Source organism: Bufo gargarizans, chromosome 7, assembly GCF_014858855.1.
Source record: "Bufo gargarizans isolate SCDJY-AF-19 chromosome 7, ASM1485885v1, whole genome shotgun sequence".
NCBI classification, from domain to species: domain Eukaryota; kingdom Metazoa; phylum Chordata; class Amphibia; order Anura; family Bufonidae; genus Bufo; species Bufo gargarizans.
In genome coordinates, this window is record NC_058086.1 from 39,687,794 (window position 1) to 39,715,596 (window position 27,803).

General features: G+C 49.7%; 1 protein-coding gene across 1 annotated transcript in view; it reads right to left on the reverse strand.

Moving 5' to 3' along the window:
• The window catches only part of MSH4 (mutS homolog 4), a 57,649-nt gene that overhangs the window by 20,224 nt on the left and 9,622 nt on the right, over nucleotides 1-27,803 (reverse strand). Inside the window, exons 4-10 of the mRNA XM_044302371.1 lie at nucleotides 24,013-24,123; nucleotides 23,146-23,261; nucleotides 22,131-22,304; nucleotides 12,008-12,180; nucleotides 3,873-3,940; nucleotides 853-927; nucleotides 246-310 (exon numbers count right to left, since the gene is read on the reverse strand). Of these exons, the coding sequence (XP_044158306.1) occupies nucleotides 246-310; nucleotides 853-927; nucleotides 3,873-3,940; nucleotides 12,008-12,180; nucleotides 22,131-22,304; nucleotides 23,146-23,261; nucleotides 24,013-24,123 (782 nt within the window). The remainder of the gene's footprint in view (nucleotides 1-245; nucleotides 311-852; nucleotides 928-3,872; nucleotides 3,941-12,007; nucleotides 12,181-22,130; nucleotides 22,305-23,145; nucleotides 23,262-24,012; nucleotides 24,124-27,803) is intronic.

A 27,803-nucleotide genomic window follows, 5' to 3' on the forward strand; every position in this document is an offset into this window, starting at 1 on the left:
ATAGGCATTTCTACAATGGGACTCGTGAAAAGTGCAGGATGCAGACAGACCACATCCATATTTTGTGGATCCATGATCTATGGGCAGCAAACCATGTACAGGAGGCCTAACAGTACGGCTGGGAGAAGGGGTTGGATAGAGAATTTGGGGAGGGGGACCCATTTAAATGTTTGCTTCAGGCAGCGGAAAGGGTAGAAACGGTCCTGAATGCTACAGATCTTGGTATTAATGTGATCTCCACTTACCTGGGATCATCTATTGATGAATAATATGCTTGGAGTAAGGGTGTTTTGCATTTTTGCAGTACAGCCTATGACATAAAAATAAAATTACTGTACATCTAGAAATCAATTCTGAATATATGAGGGGCTACATTTGTTTAACTCATGAACTTGAAACCAAACGTGTCAGCAACAAACTTCTGGTTGAAAAATCACTAATCCCAGTTCTCCACATAGACAGTGACACAAACCATTCATTGGATTCAAAGCTCTGCACAGACGTTCATCCACTTTACATAGCTGTAAGCCTAACGCTCATTTGGCCGACAGCTATTTCTCCCCCCATACACATGCACGAGGGGAGAGGGGAAAAAGCGGCTGACCGACACCTATGTCGTTGGCTTATCTGTTGGGTCCAACATGGCCGATTCTTCTTTTTCTTAACATTTGCCATTGAAATAAGTTGAGACACCTCCATACACGTAAGATGATTGGCCTGCTGATATGGACAGGTGGGGGACTGCCAGGAGCCTCTCCCTATACACGAGTATCTCATAGAAAACCTTGATCTAATGTGTGTGACCAGATCACATTTTTGTGCATTTTACTGTTAAAGACAGTAAAGAATCACCTTTAAAGGCTCCACAAGTTCAAGGGTATGTTTGAGTGAAATCAGATAGGTTATCTTAGTATCAGCAGCTTTTTCCTGTTAAATAAATGATTAATAATTACTATTATGTAAAGACACATTAAAGGCATAGAACTTAATTATATAAATATGAAATAACTAGGCTACTGCCGTCAGAACCATTAGAGTCCATCATACAACAGATCCAGCTATGTGCTGAGGGTTCAATTAAAATAGAAACTACGACACAAGTGTGAACAGAGCCTAAGAAGAGTTCATCAAAATATGCGCGTAATGCAGACATTGCAAATATTGCAGAAATCTGCTTTCCTCTCTATAAAATATGTAATGATTTTATGATTGCTGGAGTCAGACCTGTGGGACCCCAATTGAACATAAGAATGAAGGGCTGCAGTGCCGTGACCTCGTCATTGTCTTTGCCTGCACTGCAGTGCCCCGGCAAGCTGCTGTTCAGCAAATGGCAGTTTAGCCTTATACAAGTGAAATGAGGCTGGCTGCAGCTTCCTGCACAGCTGGGTGATCGGGGGCACCACGGTGCAGGTAACATTTAGAAGGGGACACAGTGCTGCAGACCTTTTATTCCCATGATCAATGGGGTCCCAGAGGTCAGAGCCCCTCCAATCAAAAAAGTGATGGCTAATCCTAGTGATATGCCATCACTTCATAAGATGACAAAACTCCTTTAGAATGTGTTCACATATACGGTAAGTTTTTTTGAGGAAAAAAACACCACTAAAACCCCCCATAAAACCACATGCATGGAAAAAACACCAGAGCCAATTTATGCGTAAAGGGGCCATTGTAGCGGTATTTGTGTGTTTCAGCACGCTCTGCCAGTTTTCAAATTCCTTTACATTAAGTAAAGTTCCTTAAGTGTTAAGAAATGAATGGATCTTGACAATTCTACTGCATGACATTAAAGGCTTACTGGAAAATTTGAATACATGGCTATCCATTCAGAAAGGAAGTGAGCATACAAGTGTTCTCTCAGATGTCTCAACCAGCAGGAAAAACTACTTGAGAGACACAAAGTGCCTCTGCAGATGCTGACACCTTATAATTGTCCTTTAATTGGTAGGTAGTAGTACAACTAACCCTAAGGCCCCTTGCAGACGAGCGTTCCTCCCGTCCGCATCGCAGCACCCGGCCTGACCTCCAATCGCAGCATTATGCCAGTGTTATCCAGTACATTCCAGAACTGGAAGGGTTACATCAGTGCAGTTTCTAGGTAAAATTTCTCTCAGGGCGAGTGTAAAAATACCCCCCACCCCCCAAAGCGGCGCGTGACGTACAGTGAGTGAGCGCCGCCGCCCGCAGAGCCTGCCTGTGGGGGGACATTATTCAGAATAGAGGCTGCTGTGGGTGTCATTATAACTATATGTCTGATAGGCCTAGTCCTGAGTTATATTACCCTGCCCTGTATAATAATGTACCCTGATATCCCTTATAACTAAGGGGTATCAGGGATGGGTACATTATTATACAATACAGGGCATGGGCAGGGTAATATAACTCAGCTCAGGACTAGGCCTATCAGACATTATAGTTATAATGATACCCACAGCAGCCTCCATTCTAAATAATGTCCATAGTGATCCTTATTAAACTTAATGTCCCCCACAGTGACAGTGGCCCCCATTTTTATGTTGTCTCCCACAGTGGCCCCCGCCCACCATTGTAATTAATGCCCCCCCCCCCCCCCAGACCATCCACAGTGTCACTGTCCCCATTGTAAAAAAATTGTTTGTTTAATTTAACCACATTGCACCCGAGTCGACCCACTGTCCCGGATCCTCACAGCAGGCTTCTTTTCAGCAATCAGCACTGCTCATGGGCTCAGAGCGGGCGGTAACAGGCAGGCAGTGCGGCGCTCACTCACTCATTGTACGTCACGCGCCTGCGCCGCCTAGTGGGAGGAGCAGGCGCGTGAAGTCAGTAAGTGCCGCCCGCACCGCACCGCACGTACTGGAGCTGAGTGACTGGACTCGGTACGTACGGACGCAGGTCGCGTGAGATCTCAGAGGGAGAGAGCCAGGGGGGCGCACGGCACAAGAGTAATAACAGGCAGAGAAACAACAAGAGGGCACCCCTGCCGGCGCCCCCTTCTGACAGCGCCCCGGGGGCCGCCCGTCCCGCCCGCCCCTAGAAACGGCCCTGGGTTACATAGCATCATAAATCAATATAATGCTGTGTGACCCCCAGAAGCAATGGGAGTTCGGTCCGGGTGCTGCGATGCGAACTCGCTGCGGGAGGAACGCTCGTCTGCAAGGGGCCTGATAATTAGGGCATTGTAATAAAAGGCAATGTAGTATTGTAAGACAATGGAGAGACAAAGAGGATGCAAAACAGAAGACTCACTGATATGCCATAAGTAACTTAAGCCATACATGAGTTCTCTTCCAGTCCTCCCATGCATATGTATGCTCGGCCAAGTATGCATAGTGAATGGGGAGAGGGGAGAAAGCCACTGCCAGACACCTGTGGAAGTGGCTTATTTCTCTATGAACAAACGGATCAGGCATTCGAAATCCACCATGCCTGCCCATTGTCTCCATCAATATCAGCCCTTGAGAGGACACCATACAGATTAGATGGTTGGCCGAATCCATCGAAATTGGCAGGTTCAGCCAATATAGATCTAATGTGTAAGGCCAGCTTTCAAGAGATTATACCAGTGTAAACCCCTCACATGTATTCAATGGAGAAATGACTGAAGTGAACACAAACAATCTCCAAATGTGCAGAAAATCTGTGACATGACTGAATGGATGACATGTAAGAAGCGTGATTTATGTTGATACTTTCATAAACAAAGAAAATATTAGGAAAATTAAAGCACAAGCTCCACAGTGACAGCTGGAAGTTGCGGTAAAATGACGTCACATGCATTTTGTTTGTGGCGGATCACATTCAGTGTGGAGTCCTAAACTAATCCATCCAGTCGTAGATGTCCCAGCTTGATATAGCTCATCTATATGAATATATACTGTACATACACATACCGTTTCCTGCTTTGGAATCTGTATAAGATTAGAAAGAAGCTGTTCGGTGTCCAGAAATCTTGAAAGAACTAGAAAAAAAAGTTAAACTTTATATTTTCTTATGATTATAAATATTTCTGAGACAATGTTAAAAATGGCTGTAATTGTCGTAACAATTTGAAATTATAAAATTGTAATTCCCTGAATCTTCCAACGCCGCTGCTGCATCAGTAATATTCTGATTTTCTGTTCTCTAGGAAACCAGAGAAAAGTGTAAATCGCTCAGGCATGGCCATTGTCTATACTCCAATTATCCCTTCCAAGTATGACACATTCACAATGTGACTATATTACCACTGAATAAAGGTAGCAATAAGCTGAGGAGGTGTCAGTATAGAGCTGTGTATACAGTGAGGCCTGGGGAATCGTCTGTGTCCTCACATTTAGTTTCCACCCAGAATAGTCTCCAGCCTGATCTAACATTGGCTGTGGAGAGACCCAACTGCATGCTGAGCAGTACAACTGCTAAGGCGACCGTCCCACACCCTGAGAATATCATGCAGGGGCCCTATTAATTAGAGCAGGAGGGAGGTTATGGTTGGAGGGACAGTTCAATGTTATCTCTTTTTTTTCATATATCAGGTAACACTGTACAAGTAGTTAAAGGGGTTGTCCGAGAAATGTAATGTAATTCAGGAAATGTTATGAAAGAACAACTGTTACTCACCTGCTAAATGACCTGCCGTTCCTGCAGAGTTGACATGCCGTACATCCTCCTGACCGCTGCAGTCTATCACTGGTCTCAATGGTGACGTTAGCCATGATTGCTGTGGCAAGTGATTGGGTGCAGTGGTCATGGTGATGCACACACAGGTGGGGACCAGAGATATTCTTACCAGCATGCTAAAGCTGATAATTTGTTCATCCCACAGCAATAAAGTTAGTTCTTTACAAATGGTATTATTATTCTAGTTATTGTATTATTCTATGTTTATATGCCATACTTTTTATTCTACTTTCTTTACGTGAGTGTGGATGCAGACATCTTGCCAGTTCCATAGATATACCATGCTTTACAGAAGGCACGTAAACATAGACAGAAACTGCCCCTAGTGATTTTGTAGAGTGTAGTGGACATGCTGTGTTACCTGTGCAGAGGTCACTGAGGCGGGAGGAGGAGAGGAACTGAGACCATCAACTATTGTCAATGATGAATCCGGTGTTATCTATAGAGAGGTGTTACTTTCATTGGAATCCTGCCTGTCATGATAATGAGATGACTGCTGAGCCTGCCTCCATTTTACATAGCACAGGCTGAAAAGCATGGGTGGACTGGGTAGTTAAAGGGGACCTCGGAGAAAAAAACTAAAAGTGGCCTCATGTTTTGGGCAGGTCCAAATTGACAGAAGACGGAGCAACACAAGTAGATAGGGACAACAGAACAGCACAAAATACCGCCCCAGCAGAATTAAATAGCACAGTGCAGAACAAAAACGAGATTTTTGTATAACTTACCAGTAAAATCTCTTTCTCGCTCTTTCCTTGGGGGACACAGAAGACCTTGGGTATAGCTATGTCCTCTAGGAGGCGTGACACTAAGAAAAAACTGTTAAGCCCCTCCTCCACAGCTATACCCTCAGCCTGGAGAGAAAGGCTGCCAGTTGCGTGTCCAAGTAGTGAGAAAAGGCAAAGCCCAAGAAGTGGAACCAACAAGCCAACTACCCAACGGGTAAAACAAACTCGGAAACTCGTGTAGAGAAAAAACAAAGAATGGGTGGGTGCTGTGTCCCCCAAGGAAAGAGCGAGAAAGAGATTTTACTGGTAAGTTATACAAAAATCTCGTTTTCTCGCCCAGTTTCCTTGGGGGACACAGAAGACCTTGGGACGTTCAATAGCAGTCCAAGAGGGGAGGGACTACAACACCAAGGCGAAGCACCCGAAGGCATCAAGAAACCGCCGCCTGCAGACCAGGCAGCCCAAGACAGCATCCGCTGAAGCCCGAGTATGCACCCTGTAGAACACGGTAAGGTGTGCAAGGAAGACCAGTGACCGCCTTGCACAAATGCATGGCCGAAGCCCAATGCCCCCGGCCCAGGGGACACCAACCGCTCTGGAAAATGAACAGTGACACCAAAAGCAGAACCCTGCCCCTGGTGCGGTAACCACAGCAATAGCCACTCTGAGAAAGCGGAGGAAAGCCACCCTGGAGGCCGCAACCCTTGCACGGACCTCCTAGAAACACAAGAGACCAAACGTCGACAAGAGCCGGAGATCTCCAAGTAAAAACGCAAGGCCCAAACAACGTCCAACGGTGAAGTGTCCGTTCCCGGGGGCGGGAAGGGGAGGACGAATGCCTCGCGGAACTGAAAGACAAACACCACCTCCAGAAGGAAGGAAGAGACGGGATGGAGAACAGCCCAGTCCTAGGGAAAGACAGAAGGCTCGGAACGAGAAGGACCGCCACTCAGGCACCCGTCAGAGACCCGATGGCTACGGAAACACAACCGCACAGGACAGAAGGAGTAGAGAAAACTACTGTAACGGCTCCAAAGGAAAGATAGGAGCGCCAAGAACCCAGTATGTAGATCCCAGGGCGGTACCGGAGGGCAGTACAAAAAGGAACCCAAGAGCCGCTCCATGGAAGAAGGTCTTGACAGACCCAGAGGGCCGTGGAACGCTGAAAGAGGAGGGACAGCGCCGACACGAAGCAACAGGGTCCCATTCCCAGGTCCAGGCTGGACTGGAGAAAGACAGAACCATGGAGAAAGAAAGGCAGAGAGGGGAAAACGCCCAGCTTCCCATAGAACCCCAGGTAACAACCCTAAGTCCTACAACAGATCCTGGACGAAACACGGCCAGGAGCGAACACTAACGAGTCCGCTAGAGTCGCCTGGGCAAGCGGGCGAAAACCCAACGAGATCAGGCGCAGACCAGTAACACGGGCAGAACCGAAGACGTTCTACAGTCCCGGTGTGGGAGATCCAAGGGCAATCCTGACCGAATGGTAGTCCTCCCAAGTTACCGAGAAGGTAAGTCCATAGCAGAACCATTGCCGAGAATGGAAAAAACGTAATCTGCACCCAGCTGGAGGACAAAACGCGGCAGACCCGGTAAATAGGCACACAGCTAGTACAGCCAGTGTGAACAAGGGAGACAGTACGAGGCCAAAAGGAACACCGGAACCATCCACATGAACAACCATGCTCTCCCCAGAGGGGAGGGCAGTGAAGGAACAGCCTCTGAAGCGTGGCCGGGACAGAAGCCACATCGGAGTGATCTGTACCGAGCGGGAGCCAAACAGAGCCGGCGAGAAAAGACAGTCGAGACAGAGGCCGGCATAACACCCTCCAACCGAAAGGAGGGGTGGGCAACAAGGAAGCCATAGGACAGCTCGAGAGCAGAACCCCGCTACACCGAGACGCCCGGTTCACCGCCTCGCAGAAGGCGAATACCCTGAAGAACCCAAGATGGAGGTCCTCCGGACCTGGGTACGCGAGCACCCAAGAGAAGTTGGGTGACCTTCCCGAGAAGAGCGGCTCGAACCTGGTAACAGATCAGACTGAAGCGCTGAGGGCGCCAGCCGGAAGGACTCATACCACACCGCATCTGAAGAGGAGGAAATGGTAGTAGGCGAGGGAACCGTAGTCCCGCCAGAGAAAACGCAGAATTCGAGGGACGCAGCTCTGTTACATGTGCGCTTGGCAGATGAAGGTGCAGCACTCTCGACCATGTGACCACTAACGCAGGGAAACAATGCCGCGGGAGGACGAATGGGTACGTATCTAGGGACCACGAACACACCCCGGGCGGAAGGGCCAACGAAAGGAATGAGTACCACCCAGCTCGGTGCAGTAGCGAACAAGTAGAGCTCGTCTACTTATACATAAGGTATATACCTTTGAATACATTGGGCAGTCATTCGCTGTTTGTTGAACACCACCTTAGGCTCACACAGGTGGACAGAACGAGCTCTTTAGAGAAATAGCGCAAGGCTTGCTGCAAGCATCGTATCTCAAGAGAAAAAAAAAAAGTATGTCGCAGGAGAACGGGAGGCATACGTACGAGTAGCCCCGTAAGCAGTGAGAAGGCCAACCCACCCATGGGAGGAGAAGGCACACCCGGCCCAAACAACGGACAGAGCGCACAAGAAAGTCCGCTCACTGCAAAAAAATAGTCACTCAGCGAAGAGTCAGCCAGAGTCCAACCGTACTAACGGAAGTGCAAAGTGCAACCTGAAAGGCAGTCATGCACAAGACCAGCACGGCATGCAATGGAACGCAAGCAGTCCGCCCAGAAAAGGGGGGAATGGACCTGGCCAACACTGCAGTCGGCAAGAGTGTAGAAGCCCGCCACAAAAAAAGGGGGGATACCAAGGCCAGTACCTACTTCGGAAAAGTAGGACATACCATATTCCGCCCAGAAGGGGGCCATGCCTATGGCCGCACATGTCCAGCAGAACGCAGGAAGGTACACCTAGGGAAAGGGGGCATGCACAGGGTTATTCTATCATTAAGTGATTGTGCAAAAATCCACCCAACACCGAATTTCGTGAGAGTGCACCACTCCGTCAATGAAGGGGGACGTGTACCAGTCCAGCACCGCATAAACACGGACAGCTGTGGATCGCGTGAGCGTGCAAAATGCCGCCCATGGAATAAGGGGTGGCCATACACATAACCAGCACAGCTTCCAATGGGAGTGCAAGCATTCCACCCAAGGTAGAGGGCGGCAACGCACCCAGCGAGTGCAGTATTCCGCCCAGAAATGGGGGTCATGCACATGGCCATCATCGCATCCAGTGAGCGTGCGAGCACCCCGCCATGGATGGGGCCATGCACATGGCCAGCAACGCACTGGCGAGAGAACAAACACAGTCAGTGAGAGTGTACGTATGTCGCCTGAGGAAAGGAGACATGTCCAAGGCCAGCAGCGAAACCAGTGAGAGTGCGGCACACCGCCCACGGAAGGGGGGGGGGGGGTCATGCATATGGCCGGCAACAGATCCAGTGAGGTTCAGTGTTCCGCCTATGGAAGGGGAACGTGCACATGGCCGGCACCGTATCCGTGGAGAGTGCAGTGTACCTCCCATGGGAGGGGTACACGCACATGGCCGGCACCGTATCCGGTGAGAGTGCAGTATTCCGCCTATGGAAGGGTTCATGCACATGGCCGGCAGCGAATCCAGTGAGAGTCCAGTGTTCCGCCTAGGAAGGGGAACGTGCACATGGCCGGCACCGTATCCGGGGAGAGTGCAGTATACCTCCTATGGAAGGGGTTCATGCACATGGCCAGCACCGTAACCGGTGAGAGTGCAGTATTCCGCCTATGAAGGGGTTCATGCACATGGCCGGCAGCGAATCCAGTGAGTGCAACGTCCCGCCTGTGGAAGGGGGTCGTGCACATGGCCAGCACCGCAGCCGGTGAGAGTGCAGCAGTCCGCCTAGAAAAGGGGGGTCATGCACACGGCCAGGCTGCAGCCAGAGAGAGTGCAGTATTCCGCCTAGGAAGGAGGGCCATGCACCTGCAGCCACCAGAACTGGGTGACGAATTCTGGGCAGAAATTTTGCATGCGCTTGGCCAGTGCCGTATCCCGGGAGAGGGCAAGAAAAACGCCTGGGAGGGGGAACATGCCCTGGCCAGCGCCGCAGCCGGGGAGCGCGACACACCGCCTAAGAGAGGGGGGCATGCCTACAGACAGCATACCGAATGATGAGGCTGCCTCATCCTGCGCAGCCCACAAGCCCAGTTATTTAAAACAAAATTATAATTTTTTCATTTTTTTTTTTTTTATTATTATTATTTATTTAATTTATTTTTATTAATATTACAGCCTCCCTGAGGCAGAAAGGGGGGCCACCATACAGGGGCACAGGCCGTACAGGCCCATCAGGAGCCGGCCAGTACCCAAAGGGTTAACAGGCACCTGGGCTGGGGGGCGCGCTGCGAACTCTTGGGGGCGGGGGAACCTCCAGGCGGGAAGAATTCGCGCCTGGAGAGTTCCCGCCCCCCCCACAGAGGCCTGAATTTGCGGCCTAGTAGGCCGTAAAGCCGGGGCCTAAATTTTAGCGGCGCCCGGACGACCGGGGCCGCAAGCATTTAAAGTACCGGCCGGGCCTAAGCCAGCCGCGGGTGCCCACATACCGGCCGCCGGAGCCCCCATACCGGTCGCGGGTGCCCACCCCGAGCGCCGGAATTGCGGCCAGCAGGCCGCGAAGCCTAAACAAACTATGCAGCGCCCGGCCGGCCGGAATGCACCGACGGCCGGCCGGGGCCTGTTGGAGCACAGCTCTAGCCAATGCCGGCCGCGGGTGCCCACCCCGCGGCCGGAAGAATCAGGGACCCGAGAGGAGCGTGAGGTGCGGCCCAGCAGGCGCGATGCCTGGGCCGAAATTTGCGGCGTCCGGCCGACCGGACCGATGGTCGGCCGGACCTAGTTGGAGCATAGCTCGCACATGTAACGCCGGCCGCGGGAGCCCACCCCGCGGCCAGGAAGAGTCAGGTGCCCGGGAAGGAGCACCGGATGGTGCGGCCCAGCGGGCCGCGAAGGACTAAATTTTTTGCGGCGCCCTGAGCAGCGCACCGGCAAGCGCCCCCTCTTTGCGCGGACCTCCATCCTGCAGCCAGCTTATGATCTATGGAGGAATGGGTGAGTGCTGTAGCAGATTGCCGCCTTGCGACACCCCAGGGACCAGCCTAGGACCAGCCTAGGTCCAATAGCCACTCTGCTTCATAGGCTACCAGTATGGGGGTCAGTCACGCAGGAGACCGGGGTGGGGGGAGAGGGTCGTAGGGCTGGAGAAGCCACTCTCTCACCATAGCCGTCTTCACCCTCGGTCCGTTCCAGCAGGGTCGCCCCTTCAGCTACTGGCACCGTAGTGGCAGGACGCTGGAAGAGGGGCTTGGCGTGCGGGCGACCCTTGCGCTGGCGGGATGCAGGGGAGCTGGGCTGCCCTGGTCCACCTTGCCTTCTGTGGGGGAGGCAGCAGTGCGGATGACCGGCACTGGCGCAGCTCGACCCCGGGAGAAACAGAGAGGTCTAGTGCGACTCTGTTGTCCCTGATTGTCTGGAACAAAAAAAGAAAGAAAAAGGTAAAAATCAAAATTTAAACAAGGAGAAAAACAGCCCTGCAGAGCAGGGAGTGTCTTGCCTCCTTGGACACTAAGCAAAAACTGGCAGCCTTTCTCTCCAGGCTGAGGGTATAGCTGTGGAGGAGGGGCTTAACAGTTTTTTCTTAGTGTCACGCCTCCTAGAGGACATAGCTATACCCAAGGTCTTCTGTGTCCCCCAAGGAAACTGGGCGAGAAATAATGTCGCCTTCACCACAGTATTCAACTATATCATTGTCCTGAGGACGATAATACATTTGAGTTCAGGAGGGCACCAGCAGCCTCTGGCCAGGTGCACAAGTACCTGATGTTCCTAGCATTAATGCTTACAGGGGCGGACTGGCCATAGACCCTACAAAGAGATTACCCGGTGGGCCAAAGCTCAGGGGGCTGCCTGAGCCCTCCTGGCAGACACCAGCAGGGTATATAATGATCTGATGCTCTCAGCATTAATTAATACTAGGAACATCAATTACTTATGCACCTGGCCAACGGCTTCAGGTTCCTCTCATGAACTCAACTGTATCACCATCCTTAGGACGGTGATACTGTTGAATACTGTGACGAGGGCAGCAGTAATTTGCGTGAAACTGTGGTATTTGGTTCTGCGGGGGCGGTATTCTGTGCTCGATTTGATATTACAAGCCCTGCCTACTTGTGTTTCCCCGTCTTCTGTCAATTTAGACCCGCCTACAACATGGGGCCACTTTAAGTTCCTAGTCAGCCAGCGGCCAGGAGGAGGGCCTCCTGGGCATCAGCCCACCAGGATATTTCCCTGTAGGGTCTATCGCCAGTCAGCCCCTACCAAAAAGTGACAGGAATTATTAGGCTATTTTGAGGACTCAAGAGGCCAAATATCACAGTCCATCACAAAATACTGCCAGCAGCACAAAATGCATCCCCCAAAACTTTCACTGGCCGGCCGTGAGGAGAGCCCAGGCGGCCCCCTGGGCAACGGCCAACCATGAAATTTCCTTGTAAGATCTATGGCCAATTCGCCCATGTGGCAGTCTCCACACCATGCACACTGCATGCAAAGAAACAGGTACCTGACTGAAGACTGAAGAAAAGTTCCTCATCTTCAAGAAATTCTTGGACACAATCCAGTCTTGTGTTGATGGTTTCCAGATCAATCAGAGGCTCCAAAATATTTGATCTGAGTCTTCGGCTTCCGCCTGGAGTTTTAGTATTATTCAGGACCCCAAAAAGGGTATGATTATTTCTTGAAAGGGAATGAATTGCTTAATAAGTAAATAGACATTCGGTATGTGTGGTTCATAGCAAGGATCACATTACTACAGTATATCCATTCATTTAGAGATGGAGACATACCATCGTTTTACAATGCTTTCAGTACATAATTTTAGGCTGCTTTCACATTATGTTTTGCAGTGTTTATCACATATATACATTGGGTGGAATTCCTGACATATGCCTCTGGCAAATGTATCCGATGGATGCCACTGTACCCACAGTACATGTATGGATAAACTGACAACTGGAAGCATTATTCCCTTTGTCAGTGGGGAATGATTCTTTATACCCTGACTCTGTCCAATCTGTGTGACAGTGGCAGACTGTGTAGGGGCATGATTGTTGACAAGGAGAATCGCCCAGCTGTCAATTTAGGCCTGATTGACAGGACCGTGCTCAGTCCAGGAAACACAGCCCATGTGTCAGTCACATGTCCCAGACGTGTGAATCAGGCCATATTCAAATATTTCAGGAGGAATAATAGATAAACAATACTGATGACCTTTATTCTTTTAACCCCTTAAGGACCAGGCTCATTTTCACCTTAAGGACCAGGCCATTTTTTGCAAATCTGACCAGTGTCAATTTAAGTGCTGATAACTTTAAAACGCTTTTACTTATACAGGCCATTCTGAGATTGTTTTTTCGTCACATATTGTACTTCATGACACTGGTAAAATAAAGTCAAAAAAATTAATTTTTTGCATAATAAAATACCTAATTTACCAAAAATTTGGAAAAATTAGCAAATTTCAAAGTTTCAGTTTCTCTACTTCTGTAATACATAGTAATACCCCCAAAAATTGTGATGACTTAACATTCCCCATATGTCTACTTCATGTTTGAAATATTTTGGGAATGATATTTTATTTTTTGGGGATGTTACAAGGCTTAGAAGTTTAGAAGCAAATCTTGAAATTTTTCAGAAATTTACAAAAACCCAATTTTTAGGGACCACTACAGGTCTGAAGTCACTTTGCGAGGCTTACATAATAGAAACCGCCCAAAAATGACCCCATTCTATAAACTACACCCCTCAAGGTATTCAAAACTGATTTTACAAACTCTGTTAACCCTTTAGGTGTTGCACAAGAGTTATTGGCAAATGGGGATGAAATTTGAGAATTTAATTTTTTTGCCTAATTTTCCATTTTAACCCATTTTTTCCACTAACAAAGCAAGGGTTAACAGCCAAACAAGACTGTATCTTTATTGCCCTGACTCTGCCGTTTACAGAAACACCGCATATGTGGCCGTAAACTACTGTACGGCCACACAGCGGGGCGTAGAGTGAAAGGTGCGCCGTATGGTTTTTGGAAGGTTGATTTTTATGGACTGGTTTATTTACACCATGTCCCATTTGAAGCCCCCTGATGCACCCCTAGAGTAGAAACTCCCTAAAAGTGACCCCATCTAAGAAACTACACCCCTCAAGGTATTCAAAACTGGTTTTACATACGTCGTTAACCCTTTAGGTGTTGCACAAGAGTTATTGGCAAATGGGGATGAAATTAGAAAATTTCTTTTTTTGCCTTATTTTCCATTTTAACCCATGTTTTCCACTAACAAATCAAGGGTTAACAGCCAAACAAGACTGTATCTTTATTGCCCTGACTCTGCCGTTTACAGAAACACTGCATATGTGGCCGTAAACTACTGTACGGCCACACAGCGGGGCGTAGAGTGAAAGGTGCGCTGTATGGTTTTTGGAAGCCAGATTTTGCTGGACTGTTTTTTTGACACCATGTCCCATTTGAAGCCCCCTGATGCACCCCTAGAGTAGAAACTCCATAAAAGTGACCCCATCTAAGAAACTACACCCCTCAAGGTATTCAAAACTGATTTTACAAACTTTGTTAACCCTTTAGGTGTTGCGCAAGATTTAATGGAAAATAGAGATACAATTTCAAAATTTCACTTTTTTGGCAAATTTTCCATTTTAATATTTTTTTCCCAGTTACAAAGCAAGGGTTAACAGCCAAACAAAACTCATTATTTATGGCCCTGATTCTGTAGTTTACAGAAACACCTCATATGTGGTTTTAAACCGCTGTACGGGCACACGGCAGGGCGCAGAAGGAAAGGAATGCCATACGGTTTTTGGAAGGCAGATTTTGCTGGACTGTTTTTTTGACACCATGTCCCATTTGAAGCCCCCCTGATGCACCCCCAGAGTAGAAACTCCAAAAAAGTGACCCCATTTTAGAAAGTACGGAATAGGGTGGCAGTATTGTTGGTACTAGTTTAGGGTACATATAATTTTTGGTTGCTCTATATTACACTTTTTGTGCGGCAAGGTAACAAGAAATAGCTTTTTTGGCACGTTTTTTTTGTTGTTATTTACAACATTCATCTGACAGGTTAGATCACGTGGTAATTTTATAGAGCAGGTTGTCACGGACGCAGCGATACCTAATATGTATACAATTTTTTTTATTTATGTAAGTTTTATACAATAAATTCATTTTTAAAACCAAAAAATTGTTTAGTGTCTCCATAGTCCGAGAGCCATAGTTTTTTCAGTTTTTGGGTGATTATCTTGAGTAGGGTCTAATTTTTTGCGGGATGAGATGACAGTTTGATTGGCACTATTTTGGGGTGCATATGACTTTTTGATCGCTTGCTATTACACTTTTTGTGACGTAAGATGGCAAAAAATTGCTTTTTTTACACAGTTTTATTTTTATTTTTTTTACGGTGGTCACCTGAGGAGTTAGGTCATGTGATATTTTTATAGAGCCGGTCCATACGGACGCGGCAATACCTAATATGTATACTTTATTTTTATTTATGTAGGTTTTACACAATGATTTTATTTTTGAAACAAAAAAAAACGAGATTTTTGTATAACTTACCAGTAAAATCTCTTTCTCGCTCTTTCCTTGGGGGACACAGAAGACCTTGGGTATAGCTCATCTCCATAGGAGGCGTGACACTAAGTGAGAACTGTTAACCCCTCCTCCACAGCTATACCCTCAGCCTGGAGAGAGAGACTGCCAGTTGCGTGTCCAAGTAGTGAGAAAAGGCAAAGTCCAAAAGTGGAACCAACAAGCCAACTACCCAACGGGTAAAACAAACTCGGAAACAAAGAATGGGTGGGTGCTGTGTCCCCCAAGGAAAGAGCGAGAAAGAGATTTTACTGGTAAGTTATACAAAAATCTCGTTTTCTCGCCCAATTTCCTTGGGGGACACAGAAGACCTTGGGACGTTCAATAGCAGTCCAAGAGGGGAGGGACCACAGCACCAGGGCAAAGCACCCGAAGGCATCAAGAAACCGCCGCCTGCAGACCAGGCGGCCCAAGGCAGCAGACGCCGAAGCCCCAGCGCGCACCCTGTAGAACCCAGTAAGGTGTGCAAGGAAGACCAGCGACCGCCTTGCACAAAAGCATGGCCGAAGCCTTATGCCTCCGGCCCAGGAGGCACCGACCGCTCTGGTGAAATGAACGGTGACACCAAAAGCAGAACCCTGCCCTTGGTGCGGTAACCACAGCAATAGACACAGAGAGCGAAGGAAAGCCACCCTGGAGGCCGTCAACCCTTTGCGCGGACATCCTGGAAACACAAGAGACCGAACGCCGACAAGAGCCGGAGATCTCCAAGTAACAACTGCAAACCCAAACAATCTCCAAGCGGTGAAGCGCCCGTTCCCGGAGACGGGATGACCAAAGCCTCGTAGATAAGAAGGCAGATACCACCCTCAGAAGGAAGGGACGGGATGGAGAAACAGCCCCGACCTGGAAAAGGACAGAGGGCACAGAACACGAAGGGCCACCCATCAGGCACCCGTCAGACATGATGGCAACAGAAAACACAACTGTACAGGACAGCAGGAGTAGGAAGAACTTCTACAACGGCACCAAGGGAAAGAGTGGAGCGCCAAGAGCTCAGTGTGTAGTTCCCAGGGCGGTACCAGGGAACGGTACAGAGGAACCAAAGAGCCACTCTGTGGAAGAAGGTCATGACAGGCCCAGGAGGGCCAGAAAACGCTGCAAGGGGAAGGACAGCGCCGACACTTGACACATCAGTAACAGAGTCCCAGTCCCAGGGTCAGGCCGGACTAGAGAAAGACAGAACCAAGGGAGAGAAAAGCAGAGTGGGGGAATGCCCCACTTACCACAAAACCTAGTCAAGAACCCTAAGTCCGACAACCGAACCCGGACGAAGCACAGTCGGGAGCGAACACTAGCGCGCTCGCAGGAATCGCCTGGCAAGCGGGAAAAAAACCCAATGTGATCAGGCGCAGACCAGTAACACGGCCCAAGGGTCGGAAGAAAACTCCCGTCGGCCCCCGAACAACATAGTCCCGTATCCAACCGGAGTGGGTGAGCAGAAGGACAGACGGAAGAAACTGGATGGGTCCGCCCAGCAGCCGACAGATGCCAGGACAAGACAGGCCAAAGTCCAAGTCGACGTAGCCACCACAGGAAGGAGTTCTACAGTCCTGGTGAGGGAAAGTCAAGGACAACCGTGACCGAAGGGTAGTCCTCCCAAGTTACCGAAAAGGTAAGTCCAGCAGGACCATATGCCCAGAATGGAAAGGCAATCTGCACCCCGCGGGAGGACAGAACGCAATAGGCCTGGCAAACAGGCACACAGCTAGTACTGCCAGCGAAAACGAGGGAGACGGTACGAGACCACAAGTAACACCGGAACCATCCAAATGAACAACCATGCTCACCCCCGAAGGGGAGGGGGCAATGACGAAACAGCCTCTGAGGCCTGGCCGGTGCAGAAGCCACCTCGGAGTGACAAACTCAGAGAGGAAGCCAAAACAACCGAGCCGGCGAGGAAAAGCAGTCGAGACAGAGGTCGGCATAACACCCTCCAAACCGAAAGGAGGAATGGCAAACAGGGAAGCCACAGGACAGTTCAAAAGCCGAATACCTGCTACTCTGTGAGATGACCTGCACATCGCCTCGCAGAAGGCGAAAACCCTGAAGAACCCAAAAGTGGAGGTCCCTCAGACCTGGATAGACGAGCACCCAAGAGAAGTTGGGTGACCTACCCGAGAGGAGCGGTCTGTTCCTGGTAGCAGATCAGACTGAAGTGCAGAAGGCGCCAAGAAAACGCTCTCGACCCGACGGCTTGCGCGGGGAAGCAATGTCACGGGAGGACGAACGGGTACGCATCAAGGTACCCCGAACACCCCCCAGGTGGAAGGGCCAATGAACATGGCTGGTGCAGTCACAACGGGACCACACCAGAGAATGAGTGCCACCCAGCTCGGTGCAGTAGCGAGCCAGCAGAGCCCGTCTACATATATACAAGGTATACAGCGGTGAATACATTGGGCATTCATTTGTTGTGTGTTGGACAACACCTTAGGCTCATACAGGTGGACAGAATGACCTCTTCAGAAAAGAGTGCAAAGCTAGCGACAAGCAGCCTCACCCCAAGAAAAAAAAGTATGTCGCAGGAGGAAGGGAGGCATACGTACTAGCAAACCGCAGGCAGCGAGAAGGCCAACCCACCCACGGGAGGAGAAGGGAAACACGGCCCAAACAACGCACAGAGCGCACAGCCAAGCATCCCACAGTATCCATGGAAGTGCAAAGTGCAACCCGAAAGGGAGTTATGCACAAGGCTAGTACAGGGGGCATGCTATGGAACGCAAGCAGTCCGCCCAGAAAAGGGGGCGGTACACCGCCCAAGGAAGGGGGGGGGCCATGCCTATGGCTGGCAGCGGATCCGGTGAGAGTGCAAGCACCCCGCCATGGAAGGGGGTCAAGCACGTGGCCAGCAACCTACCGCGAGAGAACAACCCCAGCCAGGAAGAGTATGTATGCCGCCCGAGAGAAGGAGGCATGCTCAAGGCCGGCAGCGAAACCAATGAGAGTGCAGCCTACCGCTTATGGAAGGGAGTCATGCACAAGGCCGGCAGCGAATCCATTGAGAGTGCAGCGTTCCGCTTATGGAAGGGGGACGTGCACATGGCCGGCAGTGAACCCAATGAGTGCAGTGTTCCGCATATGGAAGGGGGACGTTCACATGTTTTATACCCATGGCCGACAGCGAACCCAGTGAGAGTGCAGCGTACCGCCATAGAAGAGGGTTACACACATGGCCGGCAGGAATCCAGTGAGAGTGCCGTGCTCCTTAAGGAGGGGGGTCGTGCACATGGCCAGCACCGTATCCGGTGAGAGTGCAATTCTTCTGCCCCAGAAGGGGGTCATGCACCTGTCCGGCATTAAATCCAGTGAGAGTGATGCACATGGCCAACCTGTGACTGGAGAGGCGACGTTCTGCCTATAGACGGGGCGCCTGCCTTTGGTCAGCGCCGTATCCCGGGAGATGGCAAGGGTCCGCCTAGAAGGGGAACATGTAGCTGGCCAGAACCGCAGCCGAGGAGCGCAACATGCCGCCTACGGAAGGGGGGCATAGCGTGCGGCCAGCACTACTGCATCAGGCTGCAGCGCCCTGCGCAACCATTCCGTTATATATTAACTTTTTTTTTTTTTTTTTTTTTTTTTTTTTAAAAACCACAGCCACTCTGAGGCAAAAAAAGGGGCCACCATACAGGGGCACAATCTCACACAGGCCCACCAGGAAGCCCAGAACATAGAGGGTGTCCTCTAGATGGGAGCCGGCCCCTGGTGGCCGGTACCCAACAGGTTAACAAACCTCCGGCCTAGGGGGCGGCGCTGCGATCCCCTGGGGGCGGGGGACCTCCAGGCGGGAAGAATTCGCGCCGCGAGAAGTTCCCGCCCCCTCCAACCGAGGCTGGAAGTTTGTGGCCTAGTAGGCCGTGAAGCCGGGGCCTAGATTTTCGCGGCGCCCGGCCGACCGGGAGTACCGGCGGTCGGCCGGGACCGGGAGGGAGCCGGCTGACGCATGCACTAACGGCCGCGGGTGCCCACCCCGCGGGCCGGCAGAGACAAAGGGCCAGATTGCGGCAGTGCAGGCCGAAGCCTGGGTCAAAAGTTTGCGGCACCCGGCCGGGAGCCGGCTGACGCATGTACTAACGGCCGCGGGTGCCCACCCCGCGGGCCGGCAGAGACAAAGGGCCGGATTGCGGCCGAGCAGGCCGAAGCCTGGGTCAAAAGTTTGCGGCTCCCGGCCGACCGGAAGCCTCAACAGTCAGCCGGGGCCTGCTGGAGCATCGCGCTCAGTACATGCAGGCCGTGAGGGCCTTGCGTCCGGCAGCTTCTGGAGCCGGCAGCTTCTGGAGCGGGCCCCTGGCCCTAGACACCGGTAAGGAGGGCGGGGGGGGGGGGGGACCCTGAAGTCCAGCACTGCACCCCCTGCCCTAACGGACCAGGGCAGTCAGCGCGGGCCCCCTGTACTGAATCTGCGACCGGTAAGGGGGAGGGCCGGCATAACCCCTGTGTCAGAGGCAGCTAGGAGCGGGTCTCCGGTCCTAAAGCAGATTCCTCCACAGCAATCCATTGCTCACCCCTGTGCAATGCCCTATGAAGGGGCAGTGTATAGTCGCCCTGCGGTCACCAGTATGGTGGTGGTGTGGGGCTTGGGCAACAGCTGGATATGAGAGACAGCCCTGGAGCCAGAAACATGGCTGTTCCCAACGACACCTCAGGGCCAGCCTAGGTCCAGCAGGGACCAGTATGGGGGTCCAGCACGCAGGAGACCGGGGAGGGAATGAGGGGAACGTAGGGCTGGAGAAGCCTCTCTCTTACCACAGCCGTCTTCACCCTCGGTCCGTTCCAGCAGGGTCGCCCCTTCAGCTACTGGCACCGTAGTGGCAGGACGCTGGAAGAGGGACTTGGCGTGCGGGCGACCCTTGCGCTGGCGGGATGCAGGGGAGCTGGGCTGCCCTGGTCCACCTTGCCTTCTGTGGGGGAGGCAGCAGTGCGGATGACCGGCACTGGCGCAGCTCGACCCCGGGAGAAACAGAGAGGTCTAGTGCGACTCTGTTGTCCCTGATGATCTGAAGAAAAAGACAAAAGCAAAAATCAAAACTAAAAACCAAACAGGAGAAAAACAGCCCTGCAGTAGCAGGGAGTGTCTTGCCTCCTTGGACACTAAGCAAAAACTGGCAGTCTCTCTCTCCAGGCTGAGGGTATAGCTGTGGAGGAGGGGCTTAACAGTTCTCACTTAGTGTCACGCCTCCTATGGAGATGAGCTATACCCAAGGTCTTCTGTGTCCCCCAAGGAAATTGGGCGAGAAATGATGTTTTAGTGTTTCCATAGTCTAAGAGCCATATTTTTTTCAGTTTTTGGGCGATTATCTTGAGTAGGGTCTATTTTTTTGCGGGATGAGATGACAGTTTGATTGGCACTATTTTGGGGTGCATATGACTTTTTGATCGCTTGCTATTACACTTTTTGTGACGTAAGATGGCAAAAAATTGCTTTTTTTACACAGTTTTATTTTTATTTTTTTTACGGTGGTCACCTGAGGAGTTAGGTCATGTGATATTTTTATAGAGCCGGTCCATACGGACGCGGCAATACCTAATATGTATACTTTATTTTTATTTATGTAGGTTTTACACAATGATTTTATTTTTGAAACAAAAAAAATGATGTTTTAGTGTTTCCATAGTCTAAGAGCCATAGTTTTTTCAGTTTTTGGGCGATTATCTTGAGTAGGGTCTCATTTTTTGCGGGATGAGATGACGGTTTGATTGGTGCTATTTTGGCGTACATGCGACTTTTTTGATCACTTTTATTACTTTTTTTGGGAAGTAAGGTGGGCAAAATTTCAATTTTCTCATAGTTTTTATTTTTTTATTTTTATGGCGTTCACTGTGCGGGGAAAGTAACATGACCGTTTTATAGATCAGGTCGTTACGGACGCGGCGATACCTAATATGTGTAGTTTATTTTATTTTTTTAATTTTTATTCAGTGATAAATGTTTTTTTTTTATCTTAACTTTTTTCACTTATTTTTTTTATTTTTTGACCCAGACCCACTTGGTTCTTGAAGATCCAGTGGGTCTGATGTCTGTAAAATACAGTACAGAACCTATATAGGTATCTGTACTGTATTTTACTTACACTGAACAGATCTATGCTTTCAGCACAGATCTGTTCAGCACCATGGACAGCAGGACGCCTGAGCAGGCGTCCTGTTGCCATGGGAACCTTCCCCGTCTGCCACAACTTCGCAGACGGGGAAGGGTGAGGACTGGGGTGTCGGGGGGCTGTCTGGGGGCTCTCTCCCTCTCCCATCGGGGGGCTGCAAAGGCACAGCAGCCCCCCGATCGGAGAGGGAGGGAGCTCCCTCTTACTGTTAACCTTTTCCATACAGCGGTCCGTACGGACCGCTGTATGGAAAGGGTTAAACGGCTGACATCGCATCAACGATGTCAGCCGTTTATACCAGGGTGCCAGCAATGTGCTGGCACCCTGGTATACCCACTGTACACCAACGATTACGCAATGGGAGGCGGGCGGGGGATCGCGATCCCGCCTGCCGCACCGCCCGCCTCCCGCAACGCCCCCACCGCCTGCGACACCCCCCCTGCACCACCCGCCACCATCAAATCATGCAGGGGTGCAGGGGGGGTGTACTATATCGATTTTAGGAACTCTAAAGCTTCTGATCCCCGCAGTCAGGGACCGCGGGGATCAGAAACTGCAAAAAGCGCAGCAAACCGCAGGTCTGAATTGACCTGCGGTTTGCTGCGATCGCCGACACGGGGGGGTCAAATGACCCCCCCTGGCATTTTAACAGGATGCCGGCTGAATGATTTCAGCCGGCATCCTGTTCAAATTAACCCCTGCGGCGCCGGAATGCCGATTTTAAAGTCAGGACGTACCGGTACGTCCTCGGTCCTTAAGGACTCGGGAAATAGGGCGTACCGGTACGTCCTCGGTCCTTAAGGGGTTAAACACAACAACAGTAAGATAACATTTTCATTACCATATACAGAGGTGAGGAGCGAGGTCGATAACTTAACCTTGTATATAGTTAATCTAAAATTGTCATGTTTTTTTAGCAGCTATGGGCACACCTGGAATCTCTGTTATTTACCAGGAGTTCGAGGTTCTGAGCAGAAGCAGAATCGATCATGGCCGTTTGTTCACTTCCGTGAAAGCGAATCTTCATAGATTTCGGAGCGTAAACTGAATTCTGAATAAATTCCACATATTTCAGCAATGCTGCCACTGCAGCTAGACAGTAGTACCTACAGGATAAAGGTAACATTAAAGGGAATGTGTCATCAGAAAACGACCTGCTGTTTAAATGACTTTATGTTTTACATATTTTTAAATAATTTCTAATGATATTTGTAATTTTCCGTGTCACTTTTTATATTTAAACTACTGTAAAACCAAAAAATCCGGCAGTTCTTGCACTGGACATTATGTCTAATAATTGGCGCCACTTCCTGGTTTGTACAGTTCACTCTACTGCAGTTAACTCATTCTAATCCTCACTGTAATGATACCACCTCTGTGTACAGATAAGACAGGATCCTCCATTCACAATAGGTGACCATTGTGTCTATGGCCCATGGGGCTGCTGTAAAGCAATATTTTAACGCTTTGTAAATGCTGTTAAAAACAGCTCAGGCAAGATGGCCGCCCCCATAATAATGCTCAGGAAATAAAATTTAAAATCTACAATCTGAAAACAAGAACAGATTAGATAAAAAGGATGTGTTGCTATCTGGTTTTAACTTGCAGATACAATTTTTGGTGACACATTTCCTTTAAGCTCAGTTACATGCCTGTTCTGCTTTTTCACTCATTTTTATGGATCATTTAGGAAAAAGTTGCAAGAAACAACACCAAACAATGCACAGGTGCCCAAGCTGCTGCAGCACTACTGCACTATGTGGCTGATGGGTGACAACCTGCAACCCTACTTTTAGGTGTCTTTATTAACATTCAAACCCACCTTTACTCCTATCCTCATATTAAGGGTCCATTCACACGTACGGAGTGTATTGCGGATCCGCAAATTGCAGATCCGCAATACACCCGGCCGGCAGCCCCATTTGAGATACAATGAGAAACACTTACTTGGACTTAATTTCCATTAATACTGTGCTGAATTCTGGGGCACATAATTGTTCGATGTATTCAAGGCCTTTCGTTTCATTGAAATACCTGCGCTGTACAGTAGTAAAAGAAACATCCTGCAGGTCACAAAATATGACAATGTTATAAATGCAACGTGTAGTTCAAATTATAGCAACCTGTCGTTAGCAAATAGACTGCAGGTATTGACATAAATCTGAGTGGAAACTGGGGAGACAGGACATGCCTCGTGTCGCCCTCTGTGAAATCCTGCCTTGTATTCCACACATGTGGCTGCTGCAGCTATGAAATGTGGCATAACCAGCTGAAGGAATATGTTACAATCTGGCTTTATTATTTTTAATAATAACTGGAAGTACAATTTAATGTTATATCCACACGAGACTTAAAAAAATCAGTTGCAAGGATATTCAAAGAATTGTGGCAAAGAGTGAAATTTGCAGTAAAAATATACAGTAACAATTGACATGCTGGGGATTTAAAATCTGCCAGTTTTGCATGCTGATTTTTTTTCGGCAGCATATAGATGAGATTTGTTAGAATCTCATCCACTATGCTGCTGCTGTAATGTGCTGTGGATTGTGCCTGCAAATCCAGATAGAAAATCTGCAGAGTATCTGCTAGGTGTGAACATTTATTAAGGCTCCATAACACTTACATTATAAACATTTATTTTTTGTGTCATTTTTTTAAGTCCTTTAGTGAAGCCTATAGGAAAAGCTCTAGAAAGAAAACCCCAGAGCAAGCTGCCGCATTTGGCCACCAAAAAATATGCATAAAAAAGCTGTTAAAAATGCCATGTAAAATTTGTCATCTGTCTGGAAAATACTGTGGCCCACATATGAGTACCTTAAAGTTTTCATTTATGAGCCGAAACAGTTCTGTGGTCTTTCCATTTTCGCACGCAGTATTTGGCATCAGTATTTCTAGCGGCGCCAGAATCTGGAGTTTTGTTATTACCTGGAACATTTTAAAGTGATATAATTAAATTCTAAGCAGAAAAAAAATTTGAATAAGGCCTCATGCACACAACTGTATTTTGGGTCCTCGCTCGATCTGCATTTTTTGTGGGTCACATGTGGACCCATTCATTTCTATGAGTCTGCAAAAACTGCAGACAGCACATTGATTTCATCTGTGAGCTGTCAGAGTCCGTTCAGCAAATGATAGAACATGTCCTTTTCTTGTCCGTTTTGCCGACAAGAATGGACATTTCCATAAGGCCTCATGCACACGACAGTTTATTTTCACGGTCCGCAAAAACGGGGTCCGTAGGTCCGTGACCGTTTTTTCGTCCGTGGGTCTTCCTTGATTTTTGAAGGATCCACGGACATGAAAAAAAAGTCGTTTTGGTGTCCGCCTGGCCGTGCGGAGCCAAACGGATCCGTCCTGGATTACAATGCAAGTCAATGGGGACGGATCCGTTTGACGTTGACACAATATGGTGCCATTTCAAACGGATCCGTCCCCATTGACTTTCAATGTAAAGTCTGGAGTCCCTTTACTTTCACACTTGCGTTCATATAATGCAGACGGTGGCTCCGTTCAGAGCGGATCCGTCTGCGTTATATTGTTAAAACATTTCTAAGTGTGAAAGTAGCCTCAGACGGATCCGTTCAGACTTTACATTACAAAGTCAATGGGGGACGGATCCGTTTGAAAATTGAGCCACAGTGTGTCATCTTCAAACGGATCCGTCCCCATTGACTTACATTGTAAGTCTGGACGGATCCGCTGGCCTCCGCACGGCCAGGCGGACACCCGAACATAACTTGAAGCATCCCCATCACCATGGGAACGCCTCTATGTTAGAATATACTGTCGGATATGAGCTACATCGTGAAACTCAGATCCGACAGTATATTCTAACACAGAGGCGTTCCCATGGTAATGGGGACGCTTCAGGTTAGAATATACTGCTGCCTGGCAGCACCCGATCTCTTACTGGGGGCCGTGATCAGCACAATTAACTCCTCAGGTGCCGCACCTGAAGGGGTTAATTGTACTATCATATCCCCCTGTAAGAGATCAGGGCTGCCAGGCAGCAGGGGGCAGACCCCCCCCCCTCCCCAGTTTGAATATCATTGGTGGCCAGTGCGCCCCCCCCCTCCCTCCCTCTATTGTAATAAATCGTTGGTGGCACAGTGTGCGCCCCCCATCGCCCCCCCCCCTCCCTCCCTCTATTGTAATAAATCGTTGGTGGCACAGTGTGCGCCCCCCATCGGACCCCCTTCCTCCCTCTATTGTAATAAATCGTTGGTGGCACAGTGTGCGCCCCCCATCGCCCCCCCCCCTCCCTCTATAGCAGTAACAACATTGGTGGCAGTGTGCGGCCTCCCATCTCCCCCCCCCCCCCCCCTTCCCGATCATTGGTGGCAGCGGAGTTTCCGATCGGAGTCCCAGTTTAATCGCTGAGGCTTCGATCGGTAACCATGGCAACCAGGAAGCTACTGCAGCCCTGGTTGCCATGGTTACTTAGCAATAGTACAATAGTAGAAGATTCATACTTACCTGCTTGCTGCTGCGATGTCTGTGACCGGCCGGGAGCTCCTCCTACTGGTAAGTGACAGTTCTTTAGCAATGCGCCGCACAGACCTGTCACTTACCAGTAGGTGGAGCTCCCGGCCGGACACGAACATCGCAGCAGCAAGCAGGTAACTATGAATCTTCTACTATTGTACTATTGCTAAGTAACCATGGTAACCAGGACTGCAGTAGCGTCCTGGTTGCCATGGTTACCGATCGGAGCCCCAGCGATTAAACTGGGACTCCGATCGGAACTCCGCTGCCACCAATGATGGGGGGGGGGGGGGGAGATGGGAGGCCGCACACTGGCCACCAATGTTGTTACTGCTATAGAGAGAGGGGGGGCCGATGGGGGGCGCACACTGTGCCACCAACGATTCATTACAATAGAGGGAGGGAGGGGGGGGCGACGGGGGGCGCACACTGTGCCACCAACGATTTATTACAATAGAGGGAGGAAGGGGGGGGCCCGATGGGGGGCGCACACTGGCCACCAAGCTATTATTACAATAGAGGGAGGGAGGGGGGGGGCCGCACTGGCCACCAATGATATTCAAACTGGGGAGGGGGGGGGTCTGCCCCCTGCTGCCTGGCAGCCCTGAGCTCTTACAGGGGGATATGATAGTACAGGGGGCAGTCTTGTACACAGTTTGTAGTGTATTCTAACTAGAAGCGTCCCCATCACCATGGGAACGCTTCTGTGTTAGAATATACTGTCGGATATGAGTTTTCACGAAGTGAAAACTTAGATCTGAAAAAGCTTTTATGCAGACGGATCTTCGGATCCGTCTGTATGAAAGCAACCTACGGCCACGGATCACGGACACAGATGCCAATCTTGTGTGCATCCGTGTTCTTTCACTGACCCATTGACTTGAATGGGTCCGTGAACCGTTGACCGTCAAAAAAATAGGACAGGTCCTATTTTTTTGACGGACAGGATACACGGATCACGGCCTCGGCTGCAAAACGGTGCATTTTCCGATTTTTCTACGGACCCATTGAAAGTCAATGGGTCCACGAAAAAAAACGGAAAACGGCACAACGGCCACGGATGCACACAACAGTCGTGTGCATGAGGCCTAATGAAAACATACAATTTGTATTCTGTATGTAACACAATTACCTGTTCTTTTTCTTCTGAAAACGAGATTTTTGTATAACTTACCAGTAAAATCTCTTTCTCGCTCTTTCCTTGGGGGACACAGAAGACCTTGGGTATAGCTCAACTCCCTAGGAGGCGTGACACTAAGTGAAAACTGTTAAGCCCCTCCTCCATCAGCTATACCCTCAGCCTGGAGAGAGAGACTGCCAGTTGCGTGTCCAAGTAGTGAGAAAAGGCAAAGTCCAACAAGTGGAAACAACAAGCCAACTACCCAACGGGTAAACAAAACTCGGAAACCGTGTAGAAAAAAACCAATGAATGGGTGGGTGCTGTGTCCCCCAAGGAAAGAGCGAGAAAGAGATTTTACTGGTAAGTTATACAAAAATCTCGTTTTCTCGCCCAATTTCCTTGGGGGACACAGAAGACCTTGGGACGTTCAAAAGCAGTCCAAGAGGGGAGGGACCACAGCACCAAGGCGAAGCACCCGAAGGCAGCAAGGAAACGCCACCTGCAAAAACCAGGCGGCCCAAGGCAGCAGCCGCCGCCGAAGCCAGAGTACGCACTCAGGAGAACCTGGTAAGAGAGTGCAAGGAAGACCGTGGCCACCCTGCACAATGACATGGCTGAAGTCCAATGCCTCTGGCCCCGGAGGCACCAACCGCTCTGGTGAAATGAACGGTGACACCAAAAAACAGAACCCTGCCCTTGAGCAGTAACCACAGCAATAGCCATTTGGTTAAAGCGGAGGAAAGCACCCAGGAGCCGTTAACCTTGGCGCGGACCTCCTGGAAACAAGAGACCGAGCGTCGACAAGAGTCAGATGTCCAAGCAAAAAACTGCAGACACTTCAAGTAACAGAGTCCCAGTCGCAGGTCCAGGCCAGACTGGAGAAGACCGAATCACGGGAAGAGAAAGGCAGAATTGGGTGAATGCCCAGCTTCCTAAAGAACCCCAGGGAAGACCCCAAGTCAGACAACAGAACCTGGACAAAGCAAAAGGTTGGGAAAAC